At 27.4% G+C, this 27,460-nt stretch overlaps 1 protein-coding gene across 3 annotated transcripts; it reads left to right on the forward strand.

The window, feature by feature from the left end:
• LOC136091500 (phosphatidylinositol N-acetylglucosaminyltransferase subunit A-like) lies at positions 1-27,460 on the forward strand. 3 transcript variants are annotated; one of them, XM_065819128.1, is made up of 13 exons: positions 1-83; positions 215-305; positions 505-567; positions 4,208-4,330; positions 4,414-4,589; positions 4,673-4,788; positions 4,929-5,036; positions 5,440-5,629; positions 5,797-5,882; positions 19,303-19,430; positions 20,706-20,761; positions 24,453-24,552; positions 27,300-27,460. In XM_065819128.1, exons 1-13 carry the CDS (start codon positions 67-69, stop codon positions 27,345-27,347), a joined length of 1,302 nt encoding a protein of 433 aa, XP_065675200.1. In that variant the 5' UTR covers positions 1-66; the 3' UTR covers positions 27,348-27,460. The 3 variants fall into 3 exon arrangements, with proteins under 3 accessions (XP_065675200.1, XP_065675201.1, XP_065675202.1); XM_065819129.1 differs by lacking the exon at positions 20,706-20,761; XM_065819130.1 differs by lacking the exons at positions 19,303-19,430; positions 20,706-20,761.

A 27,460-nucleotide genomic window follows, 5' to 3' on the forward strand; every position in this document is an offset into this window, starting at 1 on the left:
TTCTAATTTAATAAAATAGGTATAATCACAAATAAAAATAAAAATTAATAATGAGATTGGTTGATTATGAAGCATCATATATGGTAAGTTTCAGAGTTAATTGCTTTCCTTAGTGTTGTTATCATTTTTAATTTTCCCCCTGCAATCAATGTTATAATATATATCATCAAGTAATATTGTAATAGATATCTATACAAAAAATGTTTTTTTATAGTATGGTTTCTGATTTTTTTTATCCAAATCAAGGAGGAGTTGAAAGTCACATATACCAACTATCACAGCATTTGATTGAAAGAGGGCATAAGGTTTGTTTCTTTTAATTGAAAGAGATTTCTTTTAATATTTGCATGTTTGAATTGTGATTTAGTTTATAGTTTGTCATTTTATGATTGTTAATATAACTGTTCAAATAAAATTAATATTTTTCAACATAACTTGCAATTGTATTATTAAATATATAAAAGTTTATTTATTTTTCAAATGATTTTTTTTTTTTAATTCAAGGTTGTTATTATTACACATTCTTATGGAAAGAAAAAGGGAATCCATTATTTTCAAAATTTAAAGGTGCTTTACTATTTTTGATTTTTTTTTAATTTTTTTTAAATGTATTTTCTGATATTAAAACAAATTGAAAACTTTTTTTTATACGAAAGTAATAAAAGATAAAAGAAATAATAAAAATAATGATGAAATAAAGTAATAGATAAAAGAGCTATTTAATAAGTAAAAGAACAAGTTTTGGGCACCAAAAAAGAAATTAAAATAAACAAAAATAGAAAAGAAAAAGTTAAAAAATCTTTAAAAAATTTTAGGATTGCCAAATTTTAAATCAACCAAACTTGCATAATAATAATTTGCAATAATTTGCATAACAATAATTTGCAAAAAAAATGGAACTAGATGTCAAAATTTGACGTTAAAAAAACTAAAACAAGAAAAGGATTGTATTTATATTTAAAACAGAAAAAATTTGTTTTGAATATGTTCTACTAAACTACTAATTTACTAATATGCAAATTTATTCATCTACTTATAACAATCTGTCAATAATTTTAACGGATTCTTTTAATGATAAAGCTTGATTATCCACACTTGTCCGAAAATGAAAATCATTACTCCGAAAATTAGAATAATTACTCCGAAAAGCACCGGAAAAACCTTTTGGAGGGAACAATATACACACCTTCCTGATATGAAAAATCCAAAAATTGAAATATTTTATGACCGTCCGAGAAAAAAAATTCACTTTGAAGTTTTCAGCATTGTCAAAGAAGTTGAAAAATGCTGGAAATGTAACATTTTTTATCTTTGTAATAAAAAACATAAAAATAAGTCAAAAATTGTATGTTGACTGCTTTGAGAATCATAATAAAACAATTTTTGCTTTTCTGAACATTTTATTCTCAATAAATACAAGGTTATTTTTTCTTATGTAATCAAAAATTTCTTCACAGCACTTTCCACATATTAATTAATTTTATCAGAATTTTAAATTCAAAATGATGATTTTCTTTAAAAAGTTCAACAGGTTTTCAAGAGGAGCAAATGCTTTCACAAGTTCTTGCTGTTGAAATCAACAAGACAATTTTGTAGGTTTCGCAAATATTCTGGATGGTCTATTGGCCTCTTGTATCTTTCCCAATATGTCCTGAAGTTATGATGCAATGCCTCTGTGGCCTGGTTACTGTACTTGCCAAGAGATTCCTTCCTGTGATCAATGAATTCCTTGACATGAAAGAAAACAGCATGGACTTTAGGGGTCACACTTGCCTTTGGCAAATAAAGGAAGGAATTTTTGAACTGTGTGATTTTTCAGCATAGTTACTCTCCAACTGATTTCCAAAACAAGAGGACACAACTGCATCAAACTTTCTGAGTGTATCAATCCATGGAAAAACTTGGAATGCTGAGTCTTCTTCAGCAAGTCTTTGAAGAAGATCAAAATGTTTCAAAAGTTTTCACTTTTGAAACATTTTGATCTTCTGCACTCATTGCCAGCGAACTGGCCTCCATGAAATGGCTGAAGGTTGATGTGAAGTGCTTTTGGCCATTCATCAGCTTTATCCCAGGTTTCTTTCAGTGTTTTAAAGAAATGGTTCACCACATTAAGTAAAAGATGAAGTTCCATGGGTGGGATCTTGTCAAGAACAAATGTAGAGTCGTGCACATCTAAGAGTTGATCATAAACAACATTTTGAAACTGCTTGGCCTTCTCGTGGTCCAGACCTGAATCTTGAAATGAAGCAAAGCACTTTCTTATTGAGCCAAAAGTGCCGAGTTTTCCACATTGTGACAAGTTACGGTGATCTGCATCACACCAAGTGCATGGATGAGAGCTGGCATGGGATTGAAGCCTGCAAACAAGGTTTGCTAACTTCAAATTAAAGACAAGATGCTTTTTAGGTTATCATAATTTTCAGGAACATCCTCAGCAACTGCAACAAGAAGTTGGCACTCAACTACACTGTCTGTTTGAAGTAACACAACCTTTTTGCCTGGTGGAGAAATGGATGGAAGTTTTGTTTCTTCTTCTTGAATGCCAAGACTGACTTTAAGGAAACCACCTCCACCATCGATGCCCAACTTCACCAAGTAGTTACCTTGAACAAGGCATTGCAACAAGACATCATTCAGTAGCTCAGACAGATCTTTGCAGTGAACCACAAGTTGTTTTCTGGAGTGCTGCTTGTCATTTGAAATGGATATGTATGTGTGTGAGAAGTGGTCTGCCAATTGCTTTCCAATGTCAAGTAACTTTTCTTAAAATTTTGGCTCGACAACTTTGGTATTTGTGACTTGGTTTAATGTAGATGCAAGTTTTTTAATGTTGTTGTTTGACAGTCCAGTGTTGTTTTGTATCCAGACAAGATCTTGAGCTCGTAGAAGTGGCACATCACCAAACAGTTTCTTGGGGTTTGAAGGACCTTTATGAAAGAAATTTGAAAAACACCAACTTGAGACACTTAAAAAGCAGTTAAAATTTTATATTATTATATTAAAATGCAAAACACTTTATGTAGTACTTTTACTGTTGAAGTTTTAAGCAAGATTCCCTTTACCTGGAGTAATTGGCATGGGGCGGCCTCCACCACTTTGCGCAATTCTTACAGTTCCATGAGGTGAGGACTGTTTTGCTGAGATAACAGTCGATGCAATCTGTTCACTGGCTTTTGGATCCTTTGAAGCAAGTTCTTTAAGATTTTCTCTGAAGGTGTATTGATTGCACTGATGTGACACTCCTCTTGCAACTAGTGTGAGACTGTCTGAACATCTTCTTTGATTTTGTGAAGCTCCTGAAGATTCTGATTTGTCCAAAGGGTGCTTTTGAAGTGCTTTCAAATGAACAATTTGACAAATAATGCAATCACAAGGCTGACCACATGTCTTTGGTCTAACCATGATTTCTGTGAAATCATAAAGTTTTGGGAGAGCCACATTTTCACCTTTGCACTTTTTTCCTAAAAGAACCCTGCAGGTATTGCATATTCCACTTGGAACTCGTGAGTCAAAAAAGTCAAGTGTGAATGAAACTGATTTCTTGATTTGTTCAATCAAAAAACTTGTCAATTCTTGAGTACATTTGTCCAAACATAGGAAGCAATCTGTTTTCCTACAGTCATCATGTTTTTTAACAGAATTTAGCATTTTTGCTTTGAAGTTAAAAAAAAGTTGTTATGCAGAATTTAACACTTGACAAAAACTGTTTTTTCTGGAATTACAAAAACTTGTTTACAATTAAATATTACTCACTAGGGCTTTGTAATAATAACAAAATGTTTTTAATACAATTTCTGATTTATTATTTTATGATTTTTATTCCAAAGATACATATTGTACCATTTTGCAAACTTTTTGGATAATGCTGAAAACTTTAAATTGAATTTTTTTTCTCGGACGGTCATAAAAGATTTCAATTTTTGGATTTTTCTTATCAGGAAGGTGTGTATATTGTTCCCACCAAAGGGTTTTTCCGGTGCTTTTCGGAGTAATTATTCTCATTTTCGGACAAGTGTGTATCATAAGTTTATTAAATTTAAATACTTGCATTTGACTGTCATTGTCTGTGATAGTAAGGCACACTTGCCTTACTTTCACAGACTATGACATTTTATTTTCATTAAATATTTCATTAATAATTATTTTCTTAGTGATCATTTCTATATAAAACTTGTAATTATTACTTTTTATATATGCTTTTTATCAGATTTATTATTTACCATTTGGAATCTTTTACAATAACTGTATACTTCCGACAATCTATTCGACTTTTCCAACATTGCGTAAAATATTTATTAGAGAAGCAATTACAATTGTCCATGGTCACTCAGTGAGTTTTTTATTTTGTTAAAAATATTCGATATTTTGTATTTAATCTGAATTATTTAGATTTATTTTCTTTTCATATTTAAGGCATTTTCCACCCTTTGCCATGATGCTCTTCTTCATGGTAAGACCATGAACCTGAAAACCGTTTTTACAGATCACTCATTATTTGGTTTTGCAGATGCTTCTTCAATTATCACCAACAAATTTCTAGAATTTTCACTCAGTGATGTTGACCATGTTATTTGTGTCTCCAACACAAGGTTTAAAATGGTACTAGTTTATATGGAGTTTCAAAGTACTGTTAAAATCTTGTATTGTCTAGAAATATGTTATAATTTTTTAGTAAAGAAAATACAGTACTTCGAGCTTCTTTATATCCTGATATTGTGTCTGTTATTCCAAATGCTGTGGAGTCAGCTCTTTTCACACCTGATCCTTCACAGAGACATAAAGGCAAAGGTCTGGTTTTGTGCATAAATTACAAAAATCTAGATTTATCAAAATTTTTTGTAGAACAGATGTAGAAGAGTGTTAAAACTTGTATTAAAATTATTGCTAATAAAACATAAGGTTCTATTTTATATCTTTTTTAATTACAGTAACTCTGGTTGTAGTGAGTCGCATTGTTTATCGTAAAGGTGTTGATCTTTTAGTTGGCATTATACCATTGATCTGTGAAAAGTTTCCTGATGTGCAATTTCTAATAGGTATAGCAAATATGATAACAATTTATTGATAACTGCTTTAGAAAACACTCATGTTTTATTTATATATTGATGGTTGCTATAGAAAGTTGTGATCTTATTTTTTATATATAGATTGTTGGTATAGAAAACTCTGTTATTTTATATATAGTTTGTTGGTATATTCTGATGTCGTTTTATATATAGTTTGTTGCTAAAGAAAAACACTAATACGACATAAGTCTTAAAAATATATTGCTATTTAGTTCTTTAAAAATGTATTAGCAGTTAATTTTGATAATTTTATAGATTTTGATTTTTTTCTACTATTTATAAGAACATATTTTCTGTTATTTATAAAATAAACAAAACAATTCTTTATTTCTGTAAATTTTGCTCGCTCTTTTTTTATTACTTTTTTTTTAAGGTGGGGATGGACCTAGAAAAATTTCAATAGAGGAATTAATTGAAAAGCATCGTCTTCACAAAAGGGTGTTTTTAGTAGGCGAGCTACAACACTGTGAAGTTCGTGATATATTGGTGCAAGGAGACATTTTTTTAAACACATCATTAACAGAAGCATTTTGCATGTCAATAGTCGAAGCAGCATCATGTGGGTATGTTAAAGATATATTTCATGTTTCCAATGAAAATGTTTTAATTTACTATTTTTTTGAGTATAAATTGATAAAAATACAAAATTGAATGGCTTAAATATAAGTTATATATTTAACTTTATAAAAATTAAATGGCTGATTTAATTTTTTTTTTATTCTTAATTTAGATTAAAAGTGGTTAGCACAAATGTAGGTGGCATTCCAGAAGTATTACCACCTGATATGATATACTTATGTGAGCCTAGCATAAAAGGTTGGTAAAAATGTTAGAGCTATAATATTAAGTGTAATTTGTCTTCAACAAAATTAAGAAGTATGAAAATTGTCACTTACGTTAAGTTTTTTGTTTTGACTTTAAAAAGTATAGCCCTTGGTGCAAATATCATCATCATCACCATCATCATCATCATCATCATCATCATCATCATCATCATCATCATCATCATCATCATCATCATCATCATCATCATCATCATCATCATCATCATCATCATCATCATCATCATCATCATCATCATCATCATCATCATCATCATCATCATCATCATCACCATCATCATCATCATCATCATCATCATCATCATCATCATCATCATCATCATCATCATCATCATCATCATCATCATCATCATCATCATCATTATTATCATGATCATTATCATTATGATCATCATGATCATTATCATCATGGTCATCATGATCATGATCATTATCATCATCCATTATTCTATTTGTTGAACCCTTTATCTTTAATCTTTACTTAGCATTCAACAAGTTAAAAGTATTACTTTCCTTTTCTTTATTATTAAATTTAATCATATTCCATTTTCTGAAACTATCTGCATTTTAATACTAGATATATAGTTAAATAGCTTTATCCATACTCCATTGTTTGAAACTATCAGCATTTCTATTACTAGATATATAATTAAATAGCTTTATCCATATTCCATTGTCTGAAACTATCAGCATTTTTATTACTAGAGATACAATATAAAAAGTCTTTTAATAACCATAGTTGTTAAAAGTCTTCAAGTTGTTTAATAACCATAACATAATATACAGAAGCAAAAAGTAATTACATAAATACAAAACAAATACATATATTGCACAATATTGCAATAATTTAACATAATAATAATTGCATTATTATTATGTAAAACATTTAATTAGAGTTTTTTTAAAACAGTTTTTCTTTATTTTTGTTCTTATTAACACATTTTTTTTTAAATTGTAGTTAATGTTCCACTTAACAAAAACATCGCTAATTTTGGATTTAATTTGTTTGTTTATTAAATTACTATTTTAATTATGTTAATTATGTTCAATTATTACTATTATTTCAACTATAACTTTAATTGCCATTTTAGTTGCAAATTTTAAGAATGTTTAAAACATTTTTACTCAGTGCAACTGATTTTGATTAGTGCAACTGATTTTGAAGTTTTTTTCAAAAGCGAAAAAAATAATGTTTTTAACTTTAAATAGTTTTCAATATTTTAAAATGATTTAAGTAAAAAGTTTTTTTTTTTAATTTTTTAGCATCAACTTCCCCGAGGTTGAGACGACCTTTAAAGTTGAGGAGACTACTTAAATGTGGTTACAACCCTCTCTCAACTCTTTATCTCCAGGACACAAACCTTAACAAACAAGGTCGTTGTGCATAAAAACAAATTAAGCATAGTACTACCAGGGTGGTGATTGAACTCAAAACTTCTTGCTAATGAAGCAAGCGCTCTACTACTACACCACTACCGCATTAAATTGTACCACGTTTTGTTGTAGTTGTTTTTTGTAATTATGTCTGTGTATTTGTATACACATACATACATATAAATATATATATATATATATATATATATATATATATATATATATATATATATATATATATATATATATATGCATATCACAGGTACCTTAAAGGTCACCTAAGACCTTATGTTGTATCTGATAAAATTTTTTTTTGAATTTAAAAGTAGTCTATTTGCACATTCGATAACTGTAAAAGTTTAAATCATTTTTTGGTAGCTTTTTGTGAAAACTTGCTTAGAAGTTTTAAAAATAATGTTTCATTATAGTTGTTTATTTTCTTTAATTGCAACAATGCAATTGGTGATAGTAATAATTATTGGTATATTATTGGCTAATATTTGTCTATAGGACATTGCTTTAAAATACCAAATATAATAACCGCCCAGTAGACATAAGATGGTTTTAGACATCTAAAACATGCATTTATATGTTTTAAACATCTTAAATACGTGTCTTGTGCCTCTACTGGAAATAGCTAAAACGATAAAATAACTGTGTTTTTATCTTCTAACCTCATACTTTTTATCTTTAGGTTAAAACTAGTTAAAAAATATTAGAACTAATTCCAAATCAAGAAAAAAAAACACATTGTGCTAAAAATAATGAGTTTTTAAATTAATTTTATTATTTTATAAATCATTTGTATTGTTATTTTGTTTCAAAATATTGTTTCAAAAAAAGAATCATTTTAAGGTGAAAATACTGAAAAAAAAAAAAAAGTATAAACGTCTGACTACTAAAATATGTTGAATATGAAACGGTTTAAATAAAAATAAGTTAATTAATGAAAAAAAAAAGTGAAAAGTTATAACCAGTTAAAAAATATATTTAAATAATGTTAAGTAACTTTAGTTACAAAGAGATATTGGTAAAGAGATAACCATAAATAAACTATAAAAATAAGATAAAAAACAACTTTTAAAGATAGTATTTTTGTTGTAGACAATATCTGTTTCGTGTCGTTTCTTTTTGTCAATCTTAACAAAGGTGTCATTACATGGAGCAAAAAAGTAGAAAGCCTTAACCGCAAAGAAACGTTTTATAAAAAGAAAAATATTCCATTAATCTCTCTCAATCTTAGTTTAATGTTTAAAACATTATAAAAATGGGTTACATCTATTTTTTTTTTTTTAAATTTTTCATTTAAAAAAATAATTGGGATAATAAAATTTTTGGGATAATAAAATAATTGGGATAATAAAATTTTATCAAGTTCTGTTATGATGATGTTTTGTGCTTGCTGACCACAACTTGTAAAGGCTTGTTTTCCAATTTAAGCAAACGGTTTCATGTAAAAACTTATTTAATTTGCTATCAGACTTTCCTTTTCTACATCTTTATATGTGTGCATATTTTTTGTAGAGATTGGTTTGATCATTTTTGTTTACATTACTTTTTTTTATGATGTGGAGATAAGTCCTCACTGAAGCTACTAGGCACCGATAATGGTTGATCGCTCAAAGCTTTAAAACTTTTCTGGTGTTTTACTTGTTGTGTATTAACTAATCCCTTGAAATATATTTTTAAAACTGTGCATAAATAAAAAAGGCTACTGTGTAATCGGCATTCCCATTAAAGTTAAACCATAAGTTAAACCCAAAGTTCAGGTTGTAGTAAAAATATCATTTTTAATAAGTTTAGAGTTCTTTGGGCTATATTTATCAATAGCAACTTCTCAAATTACTTCAGAAGTGCAAATATACCTGAGCTGGTTATTTTTGTAATCTATTTGAACGGTTTGAAGATTATGATTTTATACATAATTATAGTTAAAACAACTTGATTTACCAGTCAACATATAATTTGTGCTGTGACATGGCCAAATCACAAATGAAACATACATGCACACAGCCTAGTTAATGTATCCACTTCAATAAAGCTGATTGGAACCTTCAAAGTTGACAAAGTGTCGCCGAATATTCGGTGCTTCAGCTGAGCTTCTATTAGAATATTCTGTGTTCGGCAAAATTACATTGTGACATACATTTTTAGTTATACTAAAAGTTCCTTTTTTTAAAAAAACGTTTTTCCATGTGCATCATTTAGTGCATTCTAAGAATGATTTTTTACGTGCATCTTAATTTTTAAAAGTTAACATCTTAGATAAGCTTTTATAAAATTTAATTAAGTTGAAACATCTGGTATAGTATGTAAACTTATCCTCTTTCTTATAATAAATTACAATATTTCTAGGGGTTATATATACCCTCGTTATTCAAGTAATATAAAAAACCGTTAAAAAAACAAACAAATAATAAAACTTCAAAGTAATGTGTTCTTGTGTCTTAAAAAAGAAAAATAAGGTTTCCAAAACGACGATGTGACGTAATCACCGTCATCTTCATTCAAACCGCCTTCACCCGAAGAACACTGGTGAAACTGTATTTCCAAGGACTCTCTCACTTTTCTCTTAAAATAGTCTTCCTCTACTTTAACAGTGTTGTTATTATTCTAGCAAAAGGCACCATGGCAATTTCTGGAATGCCCTGCTACGGCTGAATTTTTCCATTTTCCCTCAAAAGTATGTTTTTGATGTTGGCAAATGCGAGTTGAAACCTTGAGTTTTGTTTCACCTACATAGAGCTTTCCACACGAATACTCCAGTTTGTAGACTCCTGGGTAAGAGTTGTTGGGAAGTCGAGGCTTGTTTTTTTGAGTTATTAATTGTTGAAGGTTTTTTGGTGATTTAAAAACTGGAGTATAGCTTACACTTTTAAATATCTGTTTTAATTGATTACTTAATTTTGGTACCCATGGTAGAGAAATATAATTTGGTTCTAGTTTTTTGATGTTATTGTTGTTGTTTTGTTGATTATTTTGATTATTTTGCTTATTGTTTTTTATTTTTTTGACAATGTTTTGAAGTATTTTTTTATTATAACCATTTTCTGTAAATATTTCTGTTAGAAACTTTAATTCATGATTTATGTGTTCTTTACTGCATAATGCAAAAGCTCTTTGGACAAAACCTTTAAATACACCATAAATTAGTTTTGGATCGTGACAAGAATGCGGTTTTATTTGCACATTAGTTATTGCATCTTTGCGGTAGATATTAAGAAGATATGTTCCGGATTTGTTATTTGTTATTGAGAGATCGAGAAAATTTATTGTGTGTGAATCACTTTCTTTTTCAATCGTATATTTGATATTTGTGGGTTGATTATTTAACAAGTCAAGAAAACGTTCTGATTCTGCCTCATTTATAAAACGGGAATGGATATCATCTACATACCTTTTAAATGATTTTACACATATTGGTGGTGTAAGATATTGTGCCGGTAGTAACGCTTTTTCTTCATAATGTTGTAGAAAACTCTCTGCCATTACTACCATTAATGATAAACCTATAGGACCAGCATCTTCCAATGTGTGTATGTTGCTTTCATGTAAAAAATAACAATTTGACAAACACAAATCTAAAAGTATTTTTATTTCTGAAAAAGATAATTTTGATTTAAAGACAGGACTGTTACGGAGTTGTTCTAATAAAATATCGATTGATTCTTTAACTGGTATTGAAGGGTAAAGATTAACAATATCGAAGGAAACTTGAAATTCACCAGGATCGATATACCATGATTGAGCACATTCAACAAACTGTTTTGAATTTCGAAGTTTTGTTTTGTTAAGATTGAAGGTAGGTTGGATGAGATTTACTAAATAATTTGATAATTTATATGTAGGTGATCCTATTGTGCTTACTATAATTCGCATTGGGTAGTTATTAGTTGGTTTGTGTGCTTTGATGACACCATATAATCGTGGAGGAGTGGCGTCACTTGGATAAATTGATCTATATTCATTTTTTGTAAACTTTGTTTTCAGATTTCGTAAAGTATTCTGAACTTTGCAAAGGAGTTTTTGAGATGGATCATAGTTTATGATTTTAGATTTTCCGAGTTGTTCTTCAATTTTTTTAAGAGCATCGGTTTTATTAATTCAAACAAAGCCTGATCCTTTATCGAACGGATAAATACTAATTGTGTTGCTAGACTTAAGTTCTTTGAGAGCTTTAAACTGATCCTTATCTAAATTTGTAGAAACCGGTTTATGAATTTTCAAAACTCGAAGTACATCTTGTCTAAGTTTATTTGCATCAGTATTTTTGTTTTAATACTTTAACTTTAAAGCTGCTGTTTCAGTTATACTTATTATATCCATATATGGAACTTTACTCGGAATAGGAACAAAGTTAGGTCCTAAATCTAGTAATTTTTTGTGATGTGTTGAGATATTATCAGCACATAAATTAAATGTTACCTCTTTATAAACTTGTACTTTCTTTGGTTATCATTATCTTATATTTACTTTCCATGATTAATAAATCAAATTTGTTTTTTAGTTTTTTTCTCGATCGCAAAAACATATTCGTAGGACTTATCTGTAATGTTTGTAATTTTTTGAAAAGCTTCATTATTTACACATGATTTTATAAATTCTTCTAATTTTTTGATTGAAATTATGTTGTTGAAATATCTTTTTTTTGCTAGCTTTTGGGTATGTAGAAGTAGATCTTTTTTAACTTCTATCATTAGGCATTTACTAAATTTACTTTTTTATAAATGAGGCAGAATCAAAACGTTTTTTTGACTTGTTAAATAATCAACACTATGTGCAAATAAAGCCGCATTCGTGTCACGATCCAAAACTAATTTATGGTGTATTTAAAGGTTTTATCCAAAGAGCTTTTGCATTATGCAGTAAAGAACACATAAATCATGAATTAAAGTTTCTAACAGAAATATTTACAGAAAATGGTTATAATAAAAAAATACTTCAAAACATTGTCAAAAAAATAAAAAACAATAAGCAAAATAATCAAAATAATCAACAAAACAACAATAATAACATCAAAAAACTAGAACCAAATTATATTTCTCTACCATGGGTACCAAAATTAAGTAATCAATTAAAACAGATATTTAAAAGTGTAGGCTATACTCCAGTTTTTAAATCACCAAAAAACCTTCAACAGTTAATAACTCAAAAAAACAAGCCTCGACTTCCCAACAACTCTTACCCAGGAGTCTACAAACTGGAGTGTTCGTGTGGAAAGCTCCATGTAGGTGAAACAAAACTTGAGGTGCATCTTAATGTTTTTTTATTTTGTTAATTTTGTTTGACAAAGTTAAAATTAAAATTTATTTTACTAATGAACTAATGAAATTTTACTAATGAAAAACAAAATAGATTCAGTATTATTAATGATTCAACTGCCCATTATCATGATTCAAAATGCAACTGTAATGTTTAAAAAATGATAAATTATCATTTGGAATAAAAAGAAAATGTAATTTTAAAACTCATTTTAAATTAAGAAGAAACATGCTTCAAAATGTAACAACATTTAAAAAAAAAGTATAGTTGCACTTTGAAATATTAAATTGCGTGTCGGTTTCTTTTTATTAAGTTTAGTAAAACTATATAACGCACCATAGTGTAATAATTTTCAAACAAAGTGTATACTACTTTAAATGCATTTTTAAAGTTTCTTTTAAATAATTGCAAGGTATAAAATCTTTATAGTTCAAAATAACTACACCTTAAAATAAGTTCACTTTATAGTTCAAAATAAGTAATCTGGTACACCTCTAATATACTGGATTTGCCTAAATTGTTTATGAAATTAGGTCACATAATTATCTTTTATTTTATATTATCAACAATATATATATATACATATATATATATACATATATATATATATATATATATATATATATATATATATATATATATATATATATATATATATATATATATATATACATATATATATATATATATAATAAGGATATATATATTTTTTTGTAATTCACCTCCCCAAGGCCGAGAAGGCCACTACAGATGAGGAGGCTACTTGTGGTTATAACCCTCTCTCAACTGTATAACTCTGAAACACGAACCTTGACGAACAAGACCGCTGCGTGGAGAAACAAGTTGAGCGCGGTACTACCAGGGATGTGGTGGGAATCGAACTCGGAACCTCTCGCTTATGAAACGAGCGCTCTACCACTACACCACTACCACATTATATGTATATATATATATATATATATATATATATATATATATATATATATATATATATATATATATATCATATATAACAGGGATATATATGTATATATATATATATATATATATATGTATATATATGTATGCATATATATAGATCTATCATATATAACATCAGTTGATAGTATAAAATAAAAGATAATTATATGACCTAATGATCTTTTTTTATTGTTTAGTATATTGTAACAATTATTTCTGTTATATGTAATATTGTTAATGAGTTAGTTGCAATAGTTTTACATCTTTTATATCAGTGAGTATAGATGTTATGGTTTGGTAAATTTAAAAATATAGGTAAATATAAAAATAAAAGAGCAGGGTTGTTTAAAAGTTACCTTATCAATTACTTTGAAGCCAGAGCTAGATCCACGTTGAAGTAAAAAGAAAAGAACAAAATAATCTTATGAATATGAATGCAAATTTTATTTGTTTACAATTTACTTTACTAGAGTGTTTTATAAAAGTAATATGAAATGCATATTTATCTGGACGAGCACAATAATTTTAAAGCTAAATATATAAAAGCTTTGAGAGACTTTAGCAATGCCTTTGAAACATTTAACCCTAACTACTATGTTATATTAAAAGATTTCTACAAAGTTTCAGAGATCTCGGTTCTTTATTTATTCATTACATCAATCTTAAAGTTCATACAGTAGAGCAGCATGGAGAAGAGTTTCTTATCATAAAAAGAGAACATTTTATATATTTACAAAAAACACTTAATTTTTAACTGTTCTTAAAAAAATATTATTCTTAAATACTTTGAATGAAGGTTTAGAGTATTGGATTAAGCAGTATTGGAATCATTTCATCAAGATTTTAAACAGTTTTGGTATGTCTCATATATGTAAGGTGGGATAGCAAAACACCAATTTCAGTAAAGTCTTGTGAAGTATATATATATATATATATATATATATATATATATATATATATATATATATATATATATATATATATATATATATATATATATAGATATATATATATATATATATATATATATATATATATATATATATATATATATATATATATATATATATATATATTTGAATTAAGTTAACAACACTTTTAAAATGTTTAATATACAAGCTTTGAACTACATAGTTCATCATCAGTAAAATTTACAAAAATCACTAAAAAACCATTTTTATATGGAATACAAATTCATTACTTTATTACAAAAATCTATTTTAAAATCTATTACAAAGGGTTAAAGAGACCGTTAAAATACAATAACAAAATGCAATGCACAGTGACTCAGGACGTTCAAAAAACGACAAAAATTAAATAAAATTTGACATAAATTGTAAATAAATAATGTTATATATCAAAATTATTTTTTTTGGTCAAAGATTTCAAATTTGTTGATAAATTTTTTTTGAAAAAATTTTCTTTAAGTTTTAGAATCTTCAAGACAAACACATTATCTTGATATATTAATCTACTTGATATTTAAAAAAAAAAGGTTTTTAAAGGATGTTGATACATAGAGAAAAAAAGCTATATTTCGTTACGTTTATTTTATTATTTACATTACAACTAGTTTAATAACTTCGTCTGGTAACGGTTTTCCTCGATAGCTCTTATGTTTTATAAAAGATATGCTTGATACTTTTGGATCTGATCTTACTAGAAGGTAGTGCATCTGATTCATCATTGTGTTTAACCTTGATATTTTTGATGTGTGCTTAAGCCTAGAATTTCTTATCTGTTTATTTAAACTCTCCAATGCATCTTCCGAATATATCCCATTTGGCAAAGGTAATTTATGAGATAAAGAAGAACTATGCAGTAGCAATTTATGTACAGTAGGAGGCATAAGATATCAGTCGTATAAACTCACTACACGTTTAGCTGTTTCAGTGCAGTATAAATCTAATTCATTGATATTAATAGGATATCCACAAGATATGGTTATGAGAATATTATGCAATCTTTCAATTACATCACAACCAACTTTAGTAATTTCAGAAAAAACTTCACTATTTTTAAATGCTCTTCTGGCAGTATTGCTGTCATTGGTATTTCCAGTCCCAGTTTTAGGCATGTCAACATATAGACTTATGCAATGCATTCAGCAATGCAAAGCTGAAATTCCGAGCCCCAAGGCTGACTCATTCTCAGTTTTTGCTTTTAATAAATCAATATTGTTCATTTCGTTGGGTTTAGCATTGCACACATTGCAGGATTGAGTGGATTTTGTCTCTGTAAGTGTGTTAACTACTTTATTATCAAACATTGTAAGATCAGCTCTATAGCTGATATTAAAGGTAACCTTTCTTCCTGCAATATCAAAAACTTTGCAAAATGTCTTAAAGGTATTTATTTGATTTTTTAGATCCGATTCTTCTTCTCAGGATAAATTTGGACTCTCTTTTTTATATTGGAGATAAAGAGGTCTACAAAAGTGATAACTTGAGGGATTTCCATTTTTCCAAATTTCGCCATCTTCTACTTTGAGCAATAGAGGCACAAAAGCTGTACTAAAAAGATTTTCTTCACTTTTAAGTTCTATACTTGTGTTGCATTGTATGTATGTACATTGTGTACAAGAGCTGAGTTTTTGATCATTTGATATTGTTTATCGCTGAGATCAGTGTTCATTTTTAACGCAAGAGCTTCCTCTCCGCTTATATTAATGGGAAAGGTTTTATACAAAGTTTCATCAACTTTTTATATGAGTTTTTGATCATTTGATATTATTTATTGCTGAGATCAGTGTTCATTTTTAACGCAAGAGCTTCCTCTCCGCTTATATTAATGGGAAAGGTTTTATACAAAGTTTCATCAACTTTTTATATGAGTTTTTGATCATTTGATATTGTTTATCGCTGAGATCAGTGTTCATTTTTAACGCAAGAGCTTCCTCTCCGCTTATATTAATGGGAAAAGTTTTATACAAAGTTTCATCAACTTTTTATATCTCTTATTTTTACTTTTTTAAATAATATTAAATTGCAATAATTTTTTAAACTAAAACATTAGAAATATTGTTTTTTTAAATAGAGGCTTTTTTTTTTTCTCCAGCATTATTTTCACTTTTTGCAGAAGCTAAAAATAGAACTTCATGATGTTCAGTGGCTAGTTCTTTTATTTTTTTTCTTTTGCTTCGCTCTGTAAGAACACTCCATTGTTTATGGGGCCTTCCAGAACCAAAATGGCTCTTTTTATTGTTCATAAGATTTCTTTGAAGCCAACGATTTTCTTTTCGTATAAATGTATCACAATTTCATCCACATTGTTTTAGTTTTTTCTTCACCTTTGAAATAAATGTAACTAAAGCAACCTTTACTTTATTTAAGTTTTGTTTGCGAATTTCTTCAGTATTTAGTATTAAATCCTTCCATAATCTTAATTTATCCACTCCTAATTAACGTATATTTGGGAAAAGATCTAATCTTTTTATTGTTATTGTTTTTAAGAACCATCAGTATAATAAAACTAATATATCAGAAACATTTTAAATTACATTTTATATTTTTTTATTTACACTGTAAAAATTTTATTTTGTTATGGCTTTAACAATTGTCACATTATTACATGCTGTAAAAATACTATATTATTAAGTTAACTTTATATTACAGGAAATAATAAAGTTGTTCAGTTAAGCTTTTTCAAACATGTTGTACTTATCGAATAATAAATCGTTTTTTAAAATTGTCAATAAATATTTTAACAAACTTTTAAATAGTATATAATGACAAAAGCACGTTTTTTAAAACTATATTTAATATTTATGATTTAAAAACTATATTAGAGCAAGTAATACAAGTAAAAAATCAAAATTAAGTTTCCCGCCATTTTCATTTGTTTTAATTATAACAAAATACTCTCAAAATGGTGGAAAACAAGGTTTTTAAGTGTTTAACAACAATTTATTTCTTTAATAACTTCCAATACCAGGACACCGCAGTAATCCCTTTCAAGTAGAAATGTTAATTAACTAGAAAATATATGTATATTTTTGGAACTCGGTAGAACATTTTTTTAGCTGATATATAAATCAAAAAAATACAATTACTTGCTGCCTTTTTTTAAAAAAAGTCTTTAAACTTAAACAAAAAAATCAGACTTTTTTTTTTCTTTTCAGTAAATTTGAAATATATAGAGCCAAAAGATTATCTTCAAAATAAATATACACTTTTATTTAAATTAAAAGTACTCTATTTTAGTTAAATAAAAATCTCACATTTTTCAGATTTCTATGAAAATAATAACAAATTTTTTCACTTCTTTTTACTATATAATACAAAATAAAAGTTTTATTGAAAAATTATTTATACTTTTGAAATAAAAAATTATTGCAATTTAATATTATTTAAAAAAGGGCACTTAATTTATAGAAAAGTTGTGAGGGGTTTATTACCATTTTGTTGTTGTTTTGAGTCACTGTGCGATGTATTTTAATGGTCATAACCCTTTGTAATAGATTTTATAATAGATTTTTGTAATAAAGTAATTAAATTGTATCCCTTATAAAAACGGTTTTTTAATAATTTTTGTAAATTTTACTAATGATAGTAGTAGTAGTAGTTGTAGTATATATTTGTTACAACAAAAGTAAAAATAATTGACAAAATACAAATCATAGAATGTCAGATTATAGTTAGTTTTTGTGAAGCTTGTATTGCAACTTTCACTAAGGATAGCTGCGAGCTGTAGTAAGGATAGCTGCCAGCTGTATGATGAACTATGTAGTTTGACCCATTTATATTAAACATTTTAAAAGTGTTGTAAATATTATTCAAATATATATATATATATATATATATATATATATATATATATATATATATATATATATATATATATATATATATATATATGTATATATATATATAAATATATATATATATATATATATATAAACCTACACATATAAAAACATATACTCAAATATACACACAGTATAAGGATGTAGTAGGTATAGCTGTAGTAAGTATATCTGAGAGATGTAGTAAGGATAGCTGATGATGATGTAGTAGGATAGCTGATGTAGGATAGCTGATGATGATGATGATGTAGATAGAGATGTATTAAGGATAGCTGTAGTAAGGATAGCTGCGAGCTGTATGATGAACTATGTAGTTTGACTCATTTATATTAAACATTTTAGAAGTGTTGTAAATATTATTCAAATATATATATATATATATATATATATATATATATATATATATATATATATATATATATATATATATATATATATATATATATATATATATACATATATATACATATATATATATATATTATATATATATACACACATATACATACATATACTAACATATACACACACATACATACATATACGTACATATACTTTATAGTTATAGTTAAATGTAATATTTATGTTATAGTAACAGTATTCCTGTAGAATTGCTTTAACCCCCCTTAATAATAATAAAAAAAAAATAGTTGGTCAAAAAAATTATATATCGCTATTTTTAGTTTTAAAAGTTGCAAATGGACTGCTTTCAAAATAAAAAAATTCATGGAATAAGATATAAGGTCTTAGGTGGCGATCAGGCTAGCTGTGACATATATGTGTATATATATACATATGTCCTCATATAGCTGTGACATACATGTGTGTGTGTATATATATATATATGTGCATATATATATATATGTGCATATATATATATATGTGCATATATATATATATATATATATATATATATATATATATATATATATATATATATATATATATATTGTTGTACTAATTATTATAAATTAATTTTAGTAATTTATCTAAGGTGTGTATGAGGCTGTTGTAAAGGCAATCTCTGATCATCAGGCTGGTTTACTTGTTTGCTCTTACGAATATCATGAGAGAATTAAAAGCATGTATACATGGGATAATATTACGTCAAGAACTGAAAAGGTTCATTTACTATTTTTTGTAGTTGACTAAAATTTTTTAAGGGTGGTTATCTAATCAGGGAATTAGTTTTATGGTCTCAATCATTAAAAATGTTTGCCATGTAAATCTTACAAGTTTTTGCAGTAACTGAAACTGAAAGTGTTTTATTGGCAAAAACAACTGTATTCAGTGATTAAAACCTTTACATTTATTGTTTAAAAATACTGTATTTAATGACAGAATTAATTTTTTTCATTGATTAAAAGCAATTTAAGTGGTAACTTTGGCAAAAAATAATTGCTGTAAAACTCCAGTATATCTTCCTAGATAATATGATAATCTAGGTTGTTGTATCAGTATGAACTTTATTCAAGAGGTGAAGTGATGATTTGTTGGAACTAGGTAAATGAAATCTATAAGTAATTAAACATAATAATTTTAGGTTAAAATGAATGTTTTAGGTATTTTTATGATTTTTTTGATCAGTTTCTTTTAAGTTTTATTTTAACAATTTTGAAACAATCAAATTTTTTTAACATTTTGTATCAAACATTATTTTAACAACTGATCTTGCTGTCAGTGTTTTTAAGTATAGGGGAGAATATTGAAATTCACCTCATGTATTCAAAAACAGGAATCTACAGAAATACTATTTTGAAGAAAAATTTACCCAGAATGCTTTAATCTATTATATTTCTTGTTGTAAATATTTTTTCTTCACACTTAAGTTTATGTAAAATATTTAATATTTTGTCAGGGCAGCATTTTTAACTTTCTAAACGCAAAAATCCAAAGTTGTATATTTTTTAAATTTATGTTTATTTTAATTGTATAAATGATTTGAAGTACATAAAGCATACAAGAATTATACCCTATATCAGCCCTCAGAATTAAAAAAGAATTAGATCAACAATAAATTGCCAACCTTAAACTGTTAGAAGTCGGCATCAAAAAAAGCTTGATACAAAGAGGTAACCATAAAAAAAACATAAAAACAAGGTCTGCAATTTTTTGCTGACCCCAAATGTTTTTAGGCCGGCCCTGCTAAATGCCAAACCTAATGCCGAGGGCATTGCTATAGAGATTAAGAGTAAAAAAAGAATTAAAATTTTTACGATCTGAATACATTAACAATATCTCATGAGTATATTATTTATTGTCTTTCTTTTTCATAAAAATTTAAAATCATTTTAATTTTGGTTTTGTCAGAGTTAAATGCTTTTTTTCTTTTTCAAAAATTGATTGTAGTTATTCATTATTTGTAATGAATAACTACAATCAATTGATTTTATCTAGGTTTACGATTTGGCAAATAAAAACAAAAATCAAACCGCAATCGAGAGAATGGAAAAGTAAAATTAATTTTGGTTGCTTAAAGCTTTTTAATATTACGTATTAATATATATTACAGTAAATATTATTTAATATAGGGGAGACCGGGGCACGTTGGCCCGCTTTTTTTTCCTTGATGTGTAACTTTTTAGCTTTTTGTTTTTTAGTTTATTTTTTTTTGGAAAAAGGGTGGCCAACCTGCCCCAATCCTTGGTTGGCCCAAGGATTGGGGTAGGTTGGCCCACATAAAACTTATGGCAGACTTTGAGGTGAGAAAACGCTCATTGAGCAAAAACAACTTTATAACTTGATAAAAAAAAATTGAAAAAGGCTTTAAAACAATAAACTACAAAAAAAAAGAAGTAAAAACAAAATACAACAATAACATTTTAGTTAACAACAGTATAAACATTTATAATCTAATCCCTTTGCATCTTTTTCTACACAACTCACATGGGCCCAACGCTGACAGCTTAAACACTGTATCCACACAGCAGCTGGAAGGCTGTTTGAGAATGGTTTGAAGCAACTAAGACACAAGACATCTTCCTCATTGCCATCTTTGTTTTTCTTGTTGCGTTTTTCTTTTACAGGTTGACTGGCAAAAATCCTCCTCGTTTTAGAGTTACTTGGACCGGCTTCTTTGATAGAAAATAGTTTTTTATTTTTTGAGCCCTTCTGTTTTTTTTCTTTTGCTGCTTTCTGTGCCTGTTGCAAGGCTTTTTTAACTGGTGTATCAGTTAATATAGCAGAAATTTGTTTCTGATTTCTGAACTTATTTAAATTGTTTTTTCTAGGCTGAGCTTTTTCAAAAGGCCTCACTTCTTCAGGAGATGGTATAAGTGAAGGTATAAAAATCTTGAAATTTCCTTTCTTAGAATTTGATTCATTTGAATTAAATTTTTTGAATTTTTTTTGTTTACAATCCACAGATGAACCTTCGTTGCTAGGTGTTTGTTTACAATCCACAGCTGAAACTTCGTTTCTAGGTGTTTGTTTAGTGATGCTAAAATCCACAGATGACATTTTAGTGCTAGGGTCTGGTCTATCTGTTAAATATGATAGCAAAAAATCACTTTCTGGAAAAATATCTCTGTTAAATGGATAAATACTTGTTGCTTGGAAACCACTAATTATGTACTAAATGCTGTTTTTACTATACCAGGTATGTCATAGATAGTCATAGGTCATTTGTTTACAGTAACCCATGCATCACATGCTGAGTTCACAAACTTTTTAAAAGGACCATAAACATTTCTATTTAATGGTTGTTTTTATGACTACAGTGTGCTGGAAAAGATAAAAGTGTGATACCATTTTCTTTACAAAAATCAAGTACTGCTGCATCAAGATTAGAGCTGTGGTTGTCAATCAATACCAGACAAGGGCGATCATTGGAACAACGTGCATGGATAGAAAAATGTTTGATATATTTAAGAAAATTTGTCTCTGTCATCCATCCTGAAGAATGTGCTGATCCATCACATCCTATTGGTCCATCACGAATAAAGTGAGATTTAAAATTAACTCTGGGAAAGATAAAATATGGAGGTATGCTATTGCCAATCACACTAACCGCCAAAGCCATAGTCACTAATGCTCCTTTTTCTGCTGATGTTACACAACCTATCTGGCGAAAGGGTCTACGTGCAACAACACGATCATGCCGCTGCACTGTTGTGATTCCAGTCTCATCAATGTTCCAAATGTCTGAAGCACTTAATTTTAACCTATTCAAAACATTGCTTAAGTTGTCATAAAATAAATTTATATTATGTTTATTAAAACTTGTGCACCGAGCTAAACTTGTTGCTTGAGGAGAGCGAATAGAAAGCTTTGGATGCCTTTTTAAGTATCCGGAGAACAAATCAATACCAGCAGATTGAAGTTTTATACATGAGTGAGGAATTTTCCTGCTACAAGCAACAGCATATGTATAAGCAAACCATCGAACTTCTTTAGGAGAAAGACCAAAGTAAATATCACTTGCTTTCATTAGGTATTCTTCAAGCAAATCTTCCTGCTCAGGTTCAAATACCTAAAGAAATATAAAATATATATTACCATTAGACATAAACATTAAAATCATATTAGGTATCTGTCCCAGTCTCTAAAAAATTCAAAATTTTAAATATATCAAAGCAGTATTTTATATTGAAGTATCTTATTAAATGTTTAAATACATTACAGTACTAAACTGTATTCAAATTTGTTGGAGAAAATATAAATACCTGAAATCTTTTGGTATAGCCAAACTTGTGCCAGGGTTTTTTATCTAATTTAGGTGATAGTAAATCTCTCCCTATAGCTGCGTTATCAGGCATATGTTCTGCATTAGGTTTATGTACTGTTGCAGTAACATCAAACTCAAGTTTGTTATCATTGTTAGAATTTGAAAGAATAACTTGGCAATCAAGTTCTACTTCAGTTTGAACTGAGGTATTAGATGTAAATGGCAACCTTTTAGATATGCAATATCTTCCTAGAGTCTTACGTGGTATATTAAATTCTCTACTAATTGCTCTAATTGATCTTTTATATTTTGTAACTTGTATCACTGCCAATTACATTGTTTCTTCTGACACTTTTCCACGTTGTGACTTGCAAATATAATTTCGTACCATTTTTAGGTAGGTCTAAAAAAAATGCAAAAACCAAAAGTACATTACTTTATTACATGTTTTATATTTAACTATTTCTTTTTTATTTAATTATTTATATACCTGCATACTTATATATTTAAAAAATTACATTTTATATTTTTCTTTTTAAAAATACTTATTTACTTTTAATCATTAATAATTTACATAACTCATGCCATATTATATTTATACATCATATACAAATTTAAGTGTTAAGCATGAAAAGTTAAGTGTATTATGTATAAAGTATTAAATTTATATATGTAAGTATAATTAGTATGTAAAAGTTTAAATATCAATTAAATTTACATATATAAGTTATATTATATGTTAAATAATATATATGATAAAAATATATAAATATATACAATATTTAAGTTTAGACATATGTAAATCTAAGATAAAATTACATTTTATAATGAGATAATTTATTTAAATTTAAATCTAATGTATTCCAGTGATATTTTCTTATAATCGACGTATAAAACCCAAAAAAATGTATAAAAACAATTTCTGATCTAATATGTTTTACAAGTTTTAATACTTTTATAACAAAAACAGTTTTTCCGTCACAAATTTACCCGAATTATTTAGAAAATCTACAGGGCAAGTTGGCCACATAGCCAACGTGCCCCGGTTGCATCGGGCCAATCTGCCCCATTGTCATGTTAAGAGTATGAACAACTTTCGCCTTAAACTGTCAACTAATTTTGTGGAACATTATATACTAAAATAATCCTTACACTGTAACCTTTAAATATGGCATTTGAATAATGCTTTACTGTCAAACGTCAGTGAGTATGAACACGTTAAACAAGTTTTTCAAAATTTACTTTGATGTATGAAAAATTATTAAAACGGCATTACACACTCAAATATGGTCCGATAAATATGATTTTTTTTTTGAAAAAAGGATTGAATTACTAACAATCTTCACTTAGATTCCCAGCTTGTTAAAGCATCTAGCCTTTGAATAAACTCGAATGGGCCAACATACCCTGTGGGCCAATGTGCCTCGGTCTCCCCTATTATATATTACTTATAGTTTTAAAACTGTTGTATTTTTAAGGTTTCGAAAAAGAGCGTGGATTGCTGGAAAGATTTATGTTTTACTTGTATTTGTTGACATTTTACTGCTCTTTGTGTTGGAGTTTATTTGGCCAGAAAAGGTAAGCTATTATTTTTTCATTTTTGAAATAATTTTTGTATTAAGGTGGTCAAAAAATGAATATTTGGAAAGAAATTCATATACTATATATATATATATATATATATATATATATATATTTACAGCTTAATGGTTATGAATAAGCTATTAGATTAGGAGTTATTAAGCTTTCTTAATTATTCAGGAAATTCTATCTATACTTGCATAATCTTTCGTAGCCTAAACTTTCTTTTGTAGATCATCAGAAAATAAATATCTTATTTTCTGGACTTTATTTTTAAAATGATTACAGCAACTATCAATAAAGCTCTGGTGAATTACCAGGCCAAAGGCTGATGACCTCAATCTCGTTTTCAGGTAACCAAATGTTTACAAGCTTGGTCTGGTGACAAAGTACTCCATCATGCTGAAATTTGTGGGTATTTGTGATGTTTGTGAATATTTTAAGTTTTTCTTGAAGTATTCCAAAGTAAACAAGGCTATCTATTGTAGTGTTAGGATGCTTAAACCATTAGCCACCACTTTAATTGAAGAAAATGGCATCCCATGTCATGATTTTAGAGCAATATTTTACAACTAAAAACAAATATCGGGGGTTGTATCATTGAAAAATGATAATTTAACAAATTGTTAAATTATTGTTTTGCTGCTAAATATTTCATCCTCCTAATTTTCTGCTGACCAGTTCTTTTATTTTGGGCAGAAGGCCGTATGGTCTCAAATTTTTTTGAGAAAGGCAAAGTTTTTTTGCTGGAACATTGCTCTTTAAATGAAATTGTTTGTGAAAAGTTCTTCTGATTATTACTTGTTGGAATTCAGTGTCTACTTATAGATGAAACTTCAGAAACATTAAGTAATGGATAGGCTTTTGCATAACAATGAATGCTATTATCTGCCATTTTAGTCACCTTTGGTTTTTTGGTTTTTAAAATCACCAGTTTTATGATATTGTTTCAATATTTTTATTATGCAGCTTTGTGTCACATTAAAGTGTTGTAAACATTGTTGGACCTGCTCTTGCAGCCAACCTCCAATCATTATCACGTTGTCATAATGTTGCTTCTCTTTCTCTTTTCTATAAGTACTACAATGGGCACTTCTCTAAAGAGCAAGCGTTTCTTGTGCTATATACTAAAATTCATTCTAGTGTTACTCCTCATTCAATTAAGCTCATCCTTTTTCTGTGACTGTTCCTAAGTGCTCCGAAAACTCTTATTTGTCTAGTTTTTTCATCCTTTGTTAATTCCAGAGTTGTGGAGTTGCAACATTTTTAGCGAAGTTGGAGTCGCTAAATAAAAATGCGACTCTGACTCCAATAGTAAAATTTTTTGGTATTGCATGTGCATGTAGAAAATATTCAATTAACCTTATATTCATACTAAACCTTCAAAGAACTTTTCATAAATTTGCCAAAAAAGTTTTTTTCAACTTATCGCGTAATATTTTTTAAAGAATTAAAAGAATTTTTCAAAAATTTTTCTTTGGAATCAAAGTCGGAGTTGGAGTCAGAGTCGGAGTCGTACTCTAAAAATTTCAATGATTGGAGTTAATTTTTAGATAACTACAAACTATGCCTAAAACAGGTTTAGTGTTTTAAAATGTAAATTACCTATGTCAGGCCTTGTTAAGAAGCGTTACGCAGCTCGCATTTTGCTTGCGAAAAGGCGATTTGCCTACGCGCTCAGCAGTTTTGCGCTACGCAAAAACTTAAATCTTTTAGAATATTTAAATTATCTTTTTATTGTCGTTAACGTGACGTTTATTCTGAAGAAATAAAGTCGTAAGTAAAAGCATCTAACCGCAATTGTAAACTAATAGATTTTTTGTTAAAGAAAGTTTGTTAAATAATTTTTTTGTTGTTAAAAATTAGTTAAAAAAAATTAAGTGTTTTAAGTTTTATCTTAAGAAATTAAATATATAAATTTCTTTTAAATATAAAATTTATTTTTAGTCATAATAGTTTAAAAAATGCACGATTTATTTTGATGAAATATTTTATTAATAAGATATTTTGTTTATTGTTAATTCATTAACGTAAAGTTTTAATGACGTTCGTTTAATTTATGAAAATAAATTATGATCACGAATATGTTATCGGTAACTGATAAACAACAACAAAAAAACTCTTTCTTGTTTAAAAACATTAAAATGAGTTCACATATTAAATAAGCAAAAATTTATTAACAGTTAATAAAATAACCAAAAATCAACTGTAAAATCATAAGAAAATAAACAAACATTATTTTACGTTTCATGAAAAATATTTTTTTCAAAATAAAATTTAGTTCATATTTGAAAAAAATAATAAAAATGATTTTTTAAATAAGTTAGATTTTATTTGTAACTTTTGTTATAGTGAGAAAAAAACAAACTGTTTGTATGACTTTAAACGCGTTAATAAAATAATTTTAATTACATTGCGGTACTTGAAAAGGCGCGAGTGACGCAATATAACTTCTAACGATGCAAAATATATTTGAAGAGTTGAGTTACTTAAAAATGCGTTACGCGTTTTTGCTACGCAGCGAAATCTCGTAACTAGGCCTGCTATGTATATAATAATAATACTCAAAATTTTGAATGTAAAAAATAATTTTTAAACAAGTATTTAAAATTTTCCTCAAATTTTAAATAATATTCAAAATTTTTGATCGTGACTGTATATATGTATTGTTTATTTTAAAGAGGGTTTTATTTGTTGCTATTTTTATTTATATGATGATTTGATTCGAGCTTTTTTTTGTTTAGAAAATCAAGATTGTTCAAACAATGCCAAAAAAAAAGAAAATTTATTAGTTTTAATTTATATATTCTTGGTTTTTAAATGAGTTTTTATGAAATTTTTTTTTATTTTGTTGATTATTTATTGAAATTAAAATTGAAACAATAAAAAAATTGTGATGTTGCTA

This window comes from Hydra vulgaris, chromosome 15 (assembly GCF_038396675.1).
Source record: "Hydra vulgaris chromosome 15, alternate assembly HydraT2T_AEP".
Taxonomy (NCBI): Eukaryota; Metazoa; Cnidaria; class Hydrozoa; order Anthoathecata; family Hydridae; genus Hydra; species Hydra vulgaris.

Excerpts from the sequence above, each read along its gene's own strand:
- LOC136091500 (XM_065819128.1), top strand. Across the intron at positions 4,590-4,672 it reads ATTTGTGTCTCCAACACAAG|TAAAGAAAATACAGTACTTC; the intron begins GTTTAAAATGGT and ends ATAATTTTTTAG. Across the intron at positions 5,037-5,439 it reads TGATGTGCAATTTCTAATAG|GTGGGGATGGACCTAGAAAA; the intron begins GTATAGCAAATA and ends TTTTTTTTTAAG.